A 15,234-nucleotide genomic window follows, 5' to 3' on the forward strand; every position below is an offset into this window, starting at 1 on the left:
AGCCTGGATTAATTTATAAAGCTGGAAGAAAGTTTCCAAATGCACAATTGGCAAAGCGAGGTCGAGGAAAACAGCTTGAATGGCGAGTAAAGGCAATCCAATCGAGGTGGCATTTGTTTGGATGATAGACTTAATGCCGTCTCAGCCCAATTAACAGTGACACTGAGAGGGAGCACGCAGTTAACATAGTTACAGTTTCCATCCCAGTACCTCCACCAAGGCCCTTATACGCTCATACAATCATTATTATTACATAAAATAAACACAAAAATATATAAAATACAAACAAAAAACTACAGTTTTGTGGAATCCTCTCAAATTTGCAAAGAATTGAAACTCTTCAGAAGAGGTATACGAAGACGTGTCTTTATTGTACTTTAACGACCAAGTGAGTCAATCAATCCAGCCTGCCAGTCTGTTAGCTCTTTGCATACGCAAGGGTCAATGGTCCACTGAGTTAATCTTTGGCTAATCTCACCACAGGGCGGCAAACTGCAGTACACATATACATCTGTTTTTATGTGTGTGTGTGTGTGTGTGTTTATTCACGTGTTACACATATACAACAGGGCAATTCAACCCTATTGATGTCATTAATGTGTATTTGGGTGGAGATCGTTGGCCAATGTTTAACCTGCAGCCTGGAAGTGGAACCTGACACCGAGCTCATAGTCCAAGTCATCGGGATAGAAGATAACTATTAAAATAAAATAGAAGCATTTTCTTCCAATCTTGGAGGTGCTGTATGAGAGGTACAGCCGGCCATTATCACTTGGCATATCCTCCACTTCACTGGCTCGCTTGTGTTTTCACACTCTGAATAAGTCAGCACGCTCAATAATTCACTAATTCTGCCAGCATTCCTGCACATGCATTGTGCACCGAGCATGACATGGCTGGAACACCCATGATGACATGGCTGAGGAGGAGTTGTGGCCTTAAGTCGGTCGCTGCAGGATGTTATTTATTGCATTACTTTGATTTTTAGAACCTTTTGCTCACATAGAAGATGCATTTTATTTATTTTAAAAAAATTGGGGAAAAGTGCAGCATTGGCATGTCAATTATAGTTATAGTTATAAGTTTTAGAACACTCCAATTTCTCTGGAGGAAAAAGCTAAATTTTGAAGTGTTAAGATGGTCTGTCTCTCTTCCATTGTTAATTCCCTTTTTTATTGTCATTTTTGTACCAACAAATTACTTTCTCCGGCACAATGTTAATCAACTGATGTTCACAAGGGTACAGTACCACAGTGTGTGACCAACACTTTATGTCTTTATGCAGACAGAGGAGGTAGTAAGTACTCCGGAACTTGGAACACCCGTAGGAATTGGTAGCACCAACTGCCGAGGCTTGATCCACCTCCATTTCTGCAGAACAGCTTTAAATTGTTGGCCCATTTTGTGGTCCCTGAAACAGGCCTTTTTGTATAATTCTGAAATACACATTATTTTTCAGTTTGTTTTTAACCTCTGGCACTTCACCACTTAGCTTTGTACCATTTCAAGCTATTCATTGGACTTGAACGACTTGAATTTCATTAAATAACTGGAAGAATTGGGGTGTTCTAAAACTTTTGGGGTGTTCTAAAACTATATTAGTTTCTATTATTGTTATTGCTGTTTAGTATGTTCAGATATACTGCATGTGATTTCAGCAGCGCACATGAATAATTGCCCTATTCCTCATTCCTCATCCTCAGCCCCTTTTCCAGAAATGACTTTCTTCAGGCTCCTGATTGGCTGATGGCTTTATGTTCTGTGCCTGTTACTTTGCCATGCACGCAAATGGCTGGTGTTGCTTTTTTAATTTTAATGTCACTGTTGGAGAAACTCGTTTTTTTTTTGTTTTTTTTTTTACCCTAAAATAGATTTTTAAAAAGTTTCACCCAAGTATCTTCCTTCCCATTTGCCTTTGTTGCATCCCTCCTTGCCTCCTGTTCGTCAGATTAGGGTAATTCACACTTCAAAATGAGCGTCTCCGTGATTACGAGTTGCATCATCGCAAGCACGCCATGCAAATGAAACGAGGCGGGAGGGAAGCGGCTCCGAGAGAGAAAAAGAGGGGGTAAAAAAAAGGAGAGAGAGAGAGAGAGAGAGAGAGAGAGAGAGAGGTGATGTTATTAAAGGAAATGAGGAGGGAGCGAGTTGACAGAGCAAGGGAGCGGGAGGGAGGAAAGGAGGCATCTTGAAGGCAGCGGTCACACCTGTCACATCCCATTTATCTAATCCAGCGCCTACTTAAAACGCGCTTTCTTTCGAGAAAGATGTCGCGCAGAGAAAACAAACAAGAATGAGAGAAGCGAGGGGAAGAGTGTGTGTAGAAGATGAGGTTTGGGGGGGTCCTCTGTGGTATGTCGAGATGTCATCTTGTCCAACAATGGAGGTCATTTCCCGATCAAAGCGAATTAGCAGGCAGTGTGGCCCCTTCAATTAGGGTCCTTTCAATCAATCCCGAGTATATAATCCATATATCATAATCCATGCACTGATTTGCATTTAGGACTTATTACAAAGTGGTGTCAGTCAGGTGTGATGCATCTGTGCCCCTCCACTAACAGGATTTGTAAAAGTTTCCTCATCAACATGCATTTATTCCTGCCCTCTCCTCAGAGTTGTGCCATTTTGTTTGACACCCAGATAGCCTGTAGGTGCATGTGTGCATGTGTGTGTGTGTGTGTGAGACTGCATACATGCATTTACGGATGTGGCAGCCTGGCAGTGTGGGCGGTTCTGCCTTTAGTTTGCAGATGTCAATTCTCTTCCAAATGAGTGGAACAAAGTAAAAATCGCGCCTCACTCGCTTTATCCTTTTACAGCCTCTGCAATGGAACCGAATTAAACAACTTTTGTCTTAAGCTCATCTGCTTGGTTTCAAAACTCTTGCCAAATGAAGAAAGAAGAATCCTTGGCCTAACACGCACTCTCTCTCTCTCCCTTGCTGTGCCTGACATGTCCCGGGCTTTGCAAGGTGCAAGTGTGGAAAAAACAACAATATTTGATGCTTGGCGCGTGGTCGTGGATCAAGACACGGACAATGTGACAGTGGAAAGAGCTGGAAACAGCTGCTAGACTAAAATACATCCAAACACACACGGGAATGTCAATGATCGCTCCTGCAGGGGGGGTAAAGACTTAGCTCCACGCCAGAGCTGCCAATCTACACGACATACACTTGCAGCCAAACACACACACACATGCAGCAAATCCCGTTACATGCCATGGCTGAACACAGACACTGTCAGTTTTGACTTGAAGGTCCTCAAGTTCAAGTAGCATATGCTGTAAAAAACCTGCTTCGATGTTTAAAAAAACGTCAACAGAAAAAAAGGCTTTTTTTCAGAGAGTTATGAGGTTAGAATTTTACTGAACTTTGTATCATGTTGGTATATTTCCATTAAAGCCATTCATGGCTTATAATAGTTTAGAACACAATCAAGCAGGTCCACTGCAGGTATGTGCAGTATGACCAAACCCAGTTTAATCCAGATCTGATCCAGATTGTGCACTCGGCTGCTGTGTGAATACAGACTACCCCCCATCAACATGCACATGAATTGCATCATGTCCGGTTGGCCTTATGTAGGATCCTGTTTAATGTGGTTCACTTAGACGTGGGGTGTCCAAAGTCCAGCCTGGGAGTTACTTGCAGATCGCAACTTGTTTTGTGTAGGCCTAAAACTGAAATTAAATATTATTAAATACTTTGAAGGAGAATTACTGCCACAGAAAAAACTGTAAATATAAATTCTTACAAGATGCTATGAGAATCCGAACAGCATTTCTTGCATTCATTCTTATACTGTATGTGTCCCGCAACGGGAAAACACTCACCCTTTGATTGGCCAAAAAAGCCTAGGCAGAGGTCTCCAAAAGCTTGCTTTTGGTGCTATTTAAACAAACATGCATATTATATGTTAAATAGGAGCTAATGCATGCCAGTATATTTCAACAGCACCGCCGATTGTTGACAGGCCAGCGTGTTTTGATTCATTAGTGTGTCGCCTGGCATGAAAAATTAGTGTTAAATCTGTCCAATTCACATGCACGTAACGCTCACACACAGCTGCATATAAAATAAATAAATTAAAAAAAGGAACAGGAAAACCAGGCATGATAAAATATGTTTATAGATTTCTGTTGTGTTAGGGAAACAATTAGTGCTCGCCCATTAGCACGTTTGCCTCATTTGCAAGAATTATTTATTTCTTTGCTGCAGAAATGTGAATAACATAAAAGAGGATATTCTATCATAGTGATTTGGTGTTGCTTGACTTAACTGCTATTATACATCCAATCGTACACACGGAAAACTTTACTTACCAATAAAAATAAAAAAAAAAACCTCTTAAGGAGATTGCAGTCATTCGGAAACTATCATAAACAGCAGAGGTTTCAATATGAAAGTATGCGTGTGTGCAGCAGGTAGGTAAGGCTGCAGAAGAGGTCAGGCGCTTCCCTGCCGTCGTGTTCATTTACAATGACAAGATAAAGCTGTAATCTCGCTGCTCCCCCCCAAAACCACCCCACCCCACCACCACCACCCCTCCCGACCATCCGCTACGGACCCCCTGTCGCCTCACTTCCAAGTCAACCGTCCGCCATTCGCTTGTCGCAATCGCTTTATAGCTATTGTCCTGAAAATGAGTGAACCCCCCCCCACTCCCTTCTCACACGCACAACACTCGTAGTAAAGTTGCTGACAGTCAGCGGCGAAGGGATTGCCGCTTTAAAGCCTCTTCAAGACGAGATAAAAAAATAAAAAAAAAAGTTACACATGCCAACACTAGCACCACCAATACTGTCTCCCTTCTGGTGTGCTAAGTACTGTCACTTTAAGACTGACTGCACACTAAAGATTGATGCATCCCTGGCTGATCAATTGAAGGAAATGCAACAAAAATGCGTTTTCCCCTTCAGTTTTGGAAACACAATGTATGTTTACGTCAGGACTTTGGTTTATGGTCGGCACCTGCAATCACACACGTCCACAAAGTGGGAAGGGCCTGCAGGCTAATCAGCTGCCTAATTACAAAATTAGCTCCCCATTACAGCTGCTAAGCGGCTGTTCATTGTTTTACGGTGTACAAGTATGAGTAGTATGGGTGGGAAAGGTCGTCGGAGAAGGCGCGCTACCGCACACGCCGTAAATGCATGCATGCGCGGCTAAGTTCACGCATACGGCAGGCTCGTATAGCGCCGACACTTGCAGACATGCTGTACATTCAGCGGCGCCACGCAATGTCACACTTGGAAGTGAGTCACATTTTTGGAGTCACGCAATTGCGCATCAGATGGGCTCAAGGCTACGGGTGCTGGTGGGCTCACAACAGTGGGAAAAGTGTGCGTGCGTGCGTGCGTGCGTGCGTGTAGGGAAACCTCCAGCAGCCGCCGTCCAAAATACTTTTCAGACACACATTATTCCTAACGTATCAATTAACTGCCCTGAGCACCTACTTCTCTTACAGCTGGAGGTCAGGATTAAAGTGAGCATAAGCTGATCTACGGTGTTTGTGTTTGCACCCCTCACACACGCACACTTATGGGAATGGGCTGAGAGCCAGCGGAAGGCGAGGCAGGAAGATGAGGCCCATGATGATGACAGCTGCAGATTCCAAACCCAATCACGTTGTGTAAACTGCACTGGCAACATGTTCCCCAATTAGGAACCCCCGTTACGCACGAGCCGAAGCTGAACTTCTTACCGTGTTGCTGGGGGGGCTGTCCAAGCTCCGGAAAGGGGGCGAGCGAGGGGACACCTTGCTGCAATAGGAGGCTAGGGGGAGATGGATCACGCCACCCAGTCCCTCGCTCTCCTCATCCTCCACTCGCTGTCTGCTGGTTGCTATGGTTACCTCTCCATCTGTCCCCCCATATGGAGAGGCTGGTCGCTTGGAAGACATCCTGGAAACCAAAAAAATCAAGGAGAGGACGGTAGGGAGATAGGGAAGGAAAGGAGGAGTTAATCATATATACAGTTGTCTGGAAAAATGCAAATTGTAATCCTTTTTTTAATGACATTTGGGGTGCCCCCTATTGGTTGGCCTCAAAACAGACACTTACATGCGACCCTACAAAGACGTTTTGGTGTATGGCGGCCATGTTTGGGAACCAATCTCGCTCAAGTTTTACACACATGCGTTTGTCAGTCCACTAATAGCGTGTACCAAAGTTCGTGGCGATTCGGCTAAACACGCTGAAGTTGTAGTGGGTGTTTTGTCGAGCGCATTGAGCTGTGTGAGAAATTTCAAGTCAATCTAACATTTGGTGCATTTGTCCAAAAAAATCACAGCGCAGCAACACAGGAGGGGTGCATGCTTTGCCACAGCTTCGCCCTCTTGTGTGCAGCGATTCGTGAGTAGAGGAGTTCGCTTTCTGAAAAAAGATACGCCAGATTGATAATAGGGATGTTAATGACTGTCCTCCATATTCCTTGGATGACCTTCACATGCTTAGATTACCTAAAAAAAAATACATTTTCAGACTATAAAACAACAGGTGGTGCTGTAACCCCCAACAATGAGGTCTTTGTAGCCAATCAGAAGCCTAAAGAAAGGCATTGCTGGAAAAGGCAAATAGAGGTAACATAAAAATATAGAAACGACAGAATAGACACACGTCATTAACGTAAGATGGCAAACAAAACCTAGACTAGAAGTTTACACTCCAAAATATCCATACTGTACTCCCCATCAAGGATGGACAACTCAGGCATCTTAAAGGTACTTTGTGGCTGAATGCGCACATTCAAGCGACAGAACAATATGCCCTTCAGTTTGATGGTGAGCACGCAGCTCTTTGGCGGACCTTCAAACACACTCTCAGGTCCTTCCAGTGTGTTTACGACAGGGGCCATTCAACGTTCACATTTCCAAAAACTGAGGCCATTACTGCAAATGAAGCCCGCTTGCACTGGCATTGTGGAGGAAATGACCATGCCTTGACAATGGGCTTTCATAGACACACAGAGAGAGGGAAAGAGAGGAAAATAATGGAGAGAGAGAGAGAGAGAACAGTATGCACACCGACAATAATGTGTGTTTATGAAAACCTCTGGACAATAGTGGGGGGACTGGAAGAAAATGGCTAGCAACACAAGAGCCCCGCTGTGTCAATTTGTTACCGTGGCTTTGTTCCCTTGAAAAGAAGCAAAGGATATAAAGCCACATCTATTAGGTGAACTCTGTCTCTCGCAAGGTAAATTTGCCTCCCTGTACTCCAGCTGAATAGGGATGCAGTGACTATGCAGCAATAATAGAATTTAATGTGGTTCTCAGCGTCGGCTGAGTGCTTTCAGATGCACTTGTCAGCCTTGAAGCCACTGCGACTATGACCCTGGGTAATAGGCTGCTAACATCTCCCGGTGATGGAGGGGCGAGCAATGGTGAGTGTGCAAGAAAGTCACTCCACAGAGCAACAGGTATCGGACTGTCGGGATATTTTAGTCATTATATCTTGGGTTTCCACAGCCTTCCTCTCTCTCTCTGCTTGTCTCGGCTAAACTGATTACCCTCTATTGGATTTCTGTCGGCTGGCGTTGCTCCGAGGAGCAGCCCTGCTACTAATTCATTGCTTATTTACCTTATGACAGCCAAAGTCAAACAATCTGCAAAAGGAAACATGTGGCGCTACCACATTGCAGGGAAACTTGCGGCCAAAATCCAACGCTGCGGTAACACTTTCAATTTATTTTGCCAGCAAGATCCATAGATATGATCCTGTATGTCAGCACTGACGGCCACATACCAACAAATTGAAGAATGCGGGGGCCTCTTTCATACATTTTGTGCATTAAAGATGCTAAAACCAAGCCAGTGAAGGTCAATATATGCTAATCTATCTGAACAAAATATCCACATCTTAGCTTTGGGTTATAGGTGACACATTAGCAAGCTAATTAGTGTAATACCTAAATATATCACAAGTTCATTTTGGTTTTACAACATGCCAAAACTCAGCAGACCGGCCAACCATGAAGAAATGATGAGTACTTCCCCCGACGGTGGTCCGCATGCTGTCCATGCATTGTTGTGTTCCGGTGATGACACGTTCAAGCACACTACGTAATTCAGGCTCAGTATTAGGCGAATAGGTGGATTAGGCGTACCTGGAGAGCAGCAAAGCGTACAAGCATAATTAAGGGTCAAAATGCGTGTCGAGGACGAAAAATGGATTCATGTTGGCAGGTCTGCAGTATGTAATCAATTCACACAGTAATCATATGAGTGCTGTGCAACTTTTCATTCAAATCAGTGAATTCTTGTAACCGCATTACGGTCTAATGGGTGACTCATGCATTTCTTTATTGGAAATTAAATCAAACCATTACTAAAACAAGATTAAGGCAAAAAGGAGCTTGACATCAAGTGGTGCTAAACTTTCAGCTTGAGGTCATGCCCTAGCAAACTCGAGTTATTGTTGCAAAGTACCAAAAAAATGTTATTTTGGCTTTTCTCCCATGGACAGTCTCATATAAGACTTGTTCTTTTTCTTAATCCACTGTGCTTTTTCGGGGTCCTGATTGGATACAATGGTACAATATAGCACCGCCTGTTGCTTTGTAATGCATCCTGCAAATACGACTTCGCATTGATTTTTAAAGCCTTAAAGTGCAACAATAAAGCGCATATCCATGCAAGTCATTACGGTGGATTGTGCACCGCAATGGCTTTCTTTATCTGCTCCGCCTTACTCAGCAAAAAGACACGCCATAAATGATCAACAACAAGTTGTGTCTATGACAAAAGGCTGCAGATAAAGCCGCTATCATTAAGCTCGATTGACATTAAAAGTGTAATTGACTGAAGATAACGTTTATGATAGAGTGCATGTCACTTGTGGTGACAAAGCAGAGAGTGAGTGCATAAATCATAGTTCTTCCATTCACACAAGAGCCAATGTGGAGAGGCTGGCCCAGCTGTGCAAACTAGCACACACACACACACATGCATACATGCATGCATACATACAACAGAGGCCCTAACACTGCAGGTCTGTCTTCATCACTCCCTGTTTACTTTACCTCCTTTCACTCGCTCACACTGAGGTCTTTTGTTTCACATACGGACCCACACACACACACACACACACACACACACACACACACGTCCCCTTGTGTCCCGTGCACACCTCGGCCTAATCATAACCCTCTATACACACAGACCTGGGGTCACCTTTGAATCAGTAAAAAAAATAGTAGCGGCGTTGATGATATTTTAGACAAGAGTGTGCTGTTCCTGGCTCTTTTCTCTTCTTTCTCCTTCCCCCCACCCCGTCTTCCCAACTTACTACTACTTCCTCAGAGGGGAGGCCATTTGCAGCTCCTCTCCGGCAATAAAATCCCCTCCCTCCCCCTTTTTTGCCTTTGAAGTGGAATTACTACACAATTGGGCACGGCGTGTGCGCAGGTTACTTCATTTAAACTTTGGCAGGGGCTGTCACGCCGCCGGAGACCTGGAGGAAGACGTTTGGAAGCCAAGAGTGATGCGGGGATTATCAAATTTTTTTTCTTGTTACTTAAAATGATAAGTTGGCAGCTCGGTCCAGGTCATAATTAGAGAATATTTGCTTAATTTCTGCAAAGCTAAAAAAGCTGAACTTGTCAAATCAAGCACACAACTCCTCACAGGACAAAGCTGTCATGACTTGAAAGGACACCTCACTCTTATGTTTATTTTTGAACGGGAAAAAATCTGTCGCTTGTTTTCCTGTGCGAGAAAAACACACACAAGTCTCTCGACGTAACTGTCAGGTTTTAAACGATCCTATTGGAAACACCTTATCTTCCCTCTCTTGGAAGCTGCAATGAGATATCCCACTCGGATGTGTGTTTCTGAATGAAACAAGTCTAACACAAACTCAACACACACACACACACACACACACACTCTCGGGAATTTAAAAGGCTGTCATGACGTTACTTCTGCAAAAAATGTAAATATAAAAGCAACATCTATTGTTGCAGAGTTCTACTCTGTTACAAACACTCATACACATATCCCACCGTGGAAGTCCAATCATAACGCAACATCTTTGTATGGTGTTTGTCTCCTCTGTTACACATCATACAGAAACTACACACATACACACACACATCACGACCTATTCACCCCTGATGACTTTGAGACGATGTCCCACTCCTTTGTGGATTTTTAATTTAAAAAACACATCAAAAGATATTGTTTGTCTGCTCTGGAGCACAATGCTGTGCAGAAATGACACTCCTCTGTGTGTTTTTGCCTTTCTAACAAATAGATAGCAAAACTATAACTGCTGTGTGTCACCTGTCGTACACGAACTCATGCAGAAACTACACAACCTTGCACACGCTCGTGACCTTTCCTGCAAGTCCGTAAAGATTTTTAAACGACACCCCACCGCAAGACGTATTTTTGAATTCCAAGTACAAGTAATCTGTTGTGTGTCTCGTCTATCGCACAAACCCATGCAGGAGCCACACAACTTTACACACAACTAGGCTTTGTTGCACATCTGTAAAGATTTTTAAATGACACCTCACTGCTATGTGTGTTTGTGAACTAAATCGAAAGACGCAAAACTCTTAATCTGTTGTTTGTCTCCTGTATTACACAAACTGATGCAGAAACCGCACGCACGCACACACACACGCAAACACACAACCGCGCACACGGTGACAGCGTTAAGCTGAGATTAGAGCGCCACTTCCCCCTTGGCTTTTTGATGATTAGCGGCTCCTCGGCTAAGTCGCTCTCATATCACATATGTCCACCGCTGCTAAGTCACTAATCGGAACGGGGACGCGCGTCCATTAACCGGACGAATAATCGCCGTGGACGCCGGTTAACCGCCTCCTGGCTGGTCGCTTTGCTGTAATCAACTCATCCGGCTTCATGCTGGCACGGCATGCAGTGGCGAGGCTTACGCAAGCATGTTTAAATACACGCGGCCAGCTTATGGTGACTACATTTTGTCACTGTTTGTGTTACTATTTGATACGGAAAAAGAAACTATCAGTAATTGCTGAGACATAAGAAAGGGTAGGATTAAATAAGATCTGGCATTTCTTGTAAAAAAATGTGTTGTATTGTCACACACACACACACACACACACAAATATGAAAGGTAGAAAGCTCACACTCTCCCCACACACGTTGGCTGCTAACATAATGATGGCGCTAACTGCTCTTGTTAACTCCTTTCAGGGAGCGTGGGAGCCTCCTCTGGAGAATTCCGCCGTAAAGCGAATGTGCATGTACTGCCTCGCTTTAGGACACGAGCACGCCGCCACATCCATTGGAAGAAGTGCGCGTGCATCGGCAATGATATAATCCCGAGTGTGTCTTTGAAATTGTTCTCCGGAATACTTGAGCCTGGGGCGTTTTGCCTCCGAGCGCAACATTTACTGTACATCCTCAAGGGGGAATTTTAACACATACGCCATAACGCCTTTTCTCTCTTGGCCTGGTGTTGTTTTCTGTACTGCCCGCTCTTTACACAATCAGCTGTTTGCAAGAAGGTCACTCCAGCCCTCATTCCCTGGAGGGAAATTGCCTAATATCTATTTATAGGTGGCAGCAACATGGGCGAAAGGCACTGAATATTGTAAAGATTGTGCCTTATATGATCCATCTTGACTATTTATAACTGTGACTGCACTGTGACATTTTTGTGCTCTTAGCAATGCACGCTGGATTTTCCCCCGATGAACACTTAAAGAAAGTGTGTAACGGCCACAGAATGCTCACACACCCAACACACACACACACACACACACACACACACACAAAGGGTCCTCTGTGAGAGGTAGCAAATTGGCCGCTGTTAGCCCGAACTCTGTTTCCTGTCCAGCGTGGCCACAAAAGGCGGCAATACACAAACACACACATACAGCACCTTAATGTCACTGCTGTTTAATCACACACACATTCTAAAGCAAGGAAAATGAAGAGAAAAATCAACATTGTCACATCAGTTTAAAGTCCAGACAAGTGAAGACGAGCGCGTGGGAAAATCTGGAGGAAGAAGCGAGGACGACAATGTGTGTGTGTCTATGAGGAGTGTGTGTGTGTGAGGGGAGAGGAGGGGAAGGGGCGCTTGTTTGAAAGGAGACAGACGGAGAATGAGGGAAAAAGTGCATCCGGTGGAAGGCTACCCCGTGCGTTCCCTTTTCGTTCGTGTTTATTGAGCGAGGCAACGACTTTTCGCCATTGTTGCTCCGGCGTGGCTATTTGCGAAGCGATCCATACGGGGAGTCGCGACATTTGTCTCGCTGTCAGCGCAGCCACCCACCCCACCCGCTTGCTCCGTTCCCTGCTGCAAACCACACACACATGTGAGTTCATTCTCCAAATGACACAGCTGCTCTCTCTCTCCCCAAAACTTTCAACCTCCTCCCTGTCGCGCTACCTGGACAGACAGAGGCGTTATTGTAGCCAGCTGGGAGGAACCACACAACCCCTAACACTGCCTCGTATTGTGGAAGATGTGTGTTGGGGAAAAGATCCTGCGGGGACTGATGGATGAATTTAAAGTGAGCACTGCTCGACTAACCATGCAATACCTCCGCCTGACCTTTCACTCCGACCATGTGACCCCACGTCATGTGACAAGACCGGACACAGACACAACAAACACAGCCGCTCAGCTGGTTGTGGGGGTTTAGTTTCCTCCACTGGTATTTTTCTATTTTCCTCCATGGATGGAGACACGGTTATCAAGGCTCTCAGGGGACGCACAATATGGTCCCAACAATGGCCTCCAGTCCTAGTGTGCGTGCGTGTGTGTGTGTGTGTGTGTGTGTGTGTGTGTGTGTGTGCGTGTGTGTGATGGAGGACGGGACAGAGAGGGGCAGCATAGTGCATTAGTTTGCAGAGCACGGACACGCTACTTAATTACTCTCTCTTTGGCCTTCACACACATATTTCCTCACACACACGTATCACTTTCATCTACATGACGTACTGGGAGTGGCACTTAAACTGGTTCGAAACCATGACAAAAACAAAAATCGTCAAAAAAAAAATTTTAAAAAGTGTCTCAAAAGTGCTCACACCCCCATTTTAAAAGATCACACAGCAATAAATAGCGGGGACAAATGGAGGGGTGTAAAAACTCACCAACAACCCCAGCATCGCCGCTGCAACTTCTTTAACATTGAGCAAGCAGCAGAGTGAGACCTTGTCCTCCCCCCCGCGCACACAATTTAGGCCATTCTCACTTTTCTGTCACTTTCCCCTCACATCTTTTCTTCTGTCCATCATGGAGGAATGTGTCGATTTGGCCACATAAATCCTTTTCCCCTTCGTTAATTCTCATGTCCTTGTCAATGTGGCGCAAACACACAAAGCCACAAAGGAGAAGGTTTCAACTGAAAGTTTTCACGCACAACGAAGCGGGAAAACAATGTCAGTTACAGAACATATATAAAATACTACACAAAAGTTCTTTCTCACCTAAGAAACTCTTACAAAACTCTCCATCAGATTGTGGAAAGGAAGAGAAGAAGCGGTGGTAAGCAAAGGGAGAGGAAGTGCGATGAAAAGATGAAGACACTTACAGAGACACAGGAACCGAGAGCATCGCGGCCAACGAGGATGGAGAGCACACGCACTGACAACTCCGAGGAGAGAGTGGCGATCCACACACACGCACACACACACACACACACACACACACACACACAGAAGAGTACGAGATACCCCCTTGCTTGTGCATGCATACACACACACACACACACGCACACACACACACACACACACACACATGCAATGCAGTGATGGAGTGCATTACTGGAAAGCAAAGAGTTTTAAGTGCTCGCCACTTAAATCATTGTAATCCCCACATTTATCTCTATACATTCTGCTTTCCTGTGTAATCCTTTACATTCCTAATTCCTCCCTTGCTGTTGTTATATTGCTCCCCTCCTGCCTCTCAATCACTTTGACGGATTTGATTATTAGGAAAAACACATATTTCAACGTGTTTTTACTCAAGGGTCCCTGAAATCCCCCCCTCCTCCAACTCCTCCCCAGTTTATCTCGAAACAAAAGATTAGATTCATGGGGCAAACAGAGCGCTACTTCTTAATGCCATAAAAGTCAACATGTGTGTGTGAAAACGCCGGGTTGTGGGAGCTATGAGAACATAATCTGCCTCTCACAACACGATTGATTTCAGGTTACAGGTTTCACACCTTTAAATGAAGACAACGTCAGAGGGGCAACGTTATCATATCAGGGAAGAGCGGAAAAAATGACATCGTAGGGATTGGACAATGGGATTACAAAGCGGGATTAAGTGAAAACTAAACCGGTGATATTTGTAAAACAGGAGCCTAAGTCACGGCGATGGCTTTCGGTATTTCAAGTTGGGCTCGAAATATAAAATGTGGCTACTTATTCCAAAAAAAGTGCAGCTTTTACAAGAAACATCTATCAGCGGAAGATAGACATAATAGAGATAGAAATAAAGTGATGAAAGTGGATGATGAGCATCGACATACACACACACACACATCACAGTATTTATCGCTCTCTCACACACACACACACAAGTTCTTTTACACACTTTTATCTCATCGCACATTTGCCCATGCATTTAATATCAGCGCTCCTTTCACATGCATTGACAACCGCCACACGCAATGTCACAACACTCATCTTCCGCTAACTCATCTGTGTGTGCGCGCGTGTGTGAGCGTGTCTGTGTGAGGGAGGGTCCGCACGTACCTGTTACACTCCTGAGGTAGCTCAGGCTCAGTGAGCATGCTGGAGTAAGGGTCCGTCTCTCTCGACAACAACAACATAAAACAGTCCCACAATGCTCTGATGAACAAGGTGAAGTCTCCCCCTCAAAACAAGACGGGATAAGAGTGATCCTTCAACCTTTCTCACACACACACACACACACGCATACACACACCGCTCTCTCTCTCTTTCTCTGTATGACTGTATGTGTGTGTTCCTCTCTCTCTCTACTCACACACTTTCAGACTGACACCCACCCTCTCTCTCTCTCTCTCTCTCTCTGCCTCTGTCCCTCCTATTCTCCTCCCCTGGCTGGAAGCTGTGAGATCCAGCTCTTAAAGGGCCAGCAGCAGAAGCCTCATTCTCATCTCGTGTGTGTGCGTGAGGGGAGGGACCATTTGACCAGAGAGCTCATCAAAGGCACATCAGTGCTGCCCCCTTCCTCAAGACCAACTCTCACACTTTCACTCACACACACACGGTTTTCACACACTCAAGCCAACAGCCG

General features: G+C 44.8%; 1 protein-coding gene across 8 annotated transcripts in view; it reads right to left on the bottom strand.

Moving 5' to 3' along the window:
- Positions 1-15,234, bottom strand: part of sox5 (SRY-box transcription factor 5) — a 199,839-nt gene that overhangs the window by 66,101 nt on the left and 118,504 nt on the right. For 5 of the 8 annotated variants that reach the window (XM_054753928.1, XM_054753933.1, XM_054753932.1 and 2 more), the window contains exons 1-2: positions 14,709-14,958; positions 5,706-5,904 (exon numbers count right to left, since the gene is read on the bottom strand). In XM_054753928.1, the coding sequence (XP_054609903.1) occupies positions 5,706-5,904; positions 14,709-14,785 (276 nt within the window). In that variant the 5' untranslated portion in view covers positions 14,786-14,958. Of the gene's footprint in view, positions 1-5,705; positions 5,905-13,433; positions 13,636-14,708; positions 14,959-15,234 lie in introns of those variants that run through there. The other 3 variants (XM_054753929.1, XM_054753931.1, XM_054753930.1) reach the window with 3 other exon arrangements.

Source organism: Dunckerocampus dactyliophorus, chromosome 15 (assembly GCF_027744805.1).
Source record: "Dunckerocampus dactyliophorus isolate RoL2022-P2 chromosome 15, RoL_Ddac_1.1, whole genome shotgun sequence".
NCBI lineage: Eukaryota > Metazoa > Chordata > Actinopteri > Syngnathiformes > Syngnathidae > Dunckerocampus > Dunckerocampus dactyliophorus.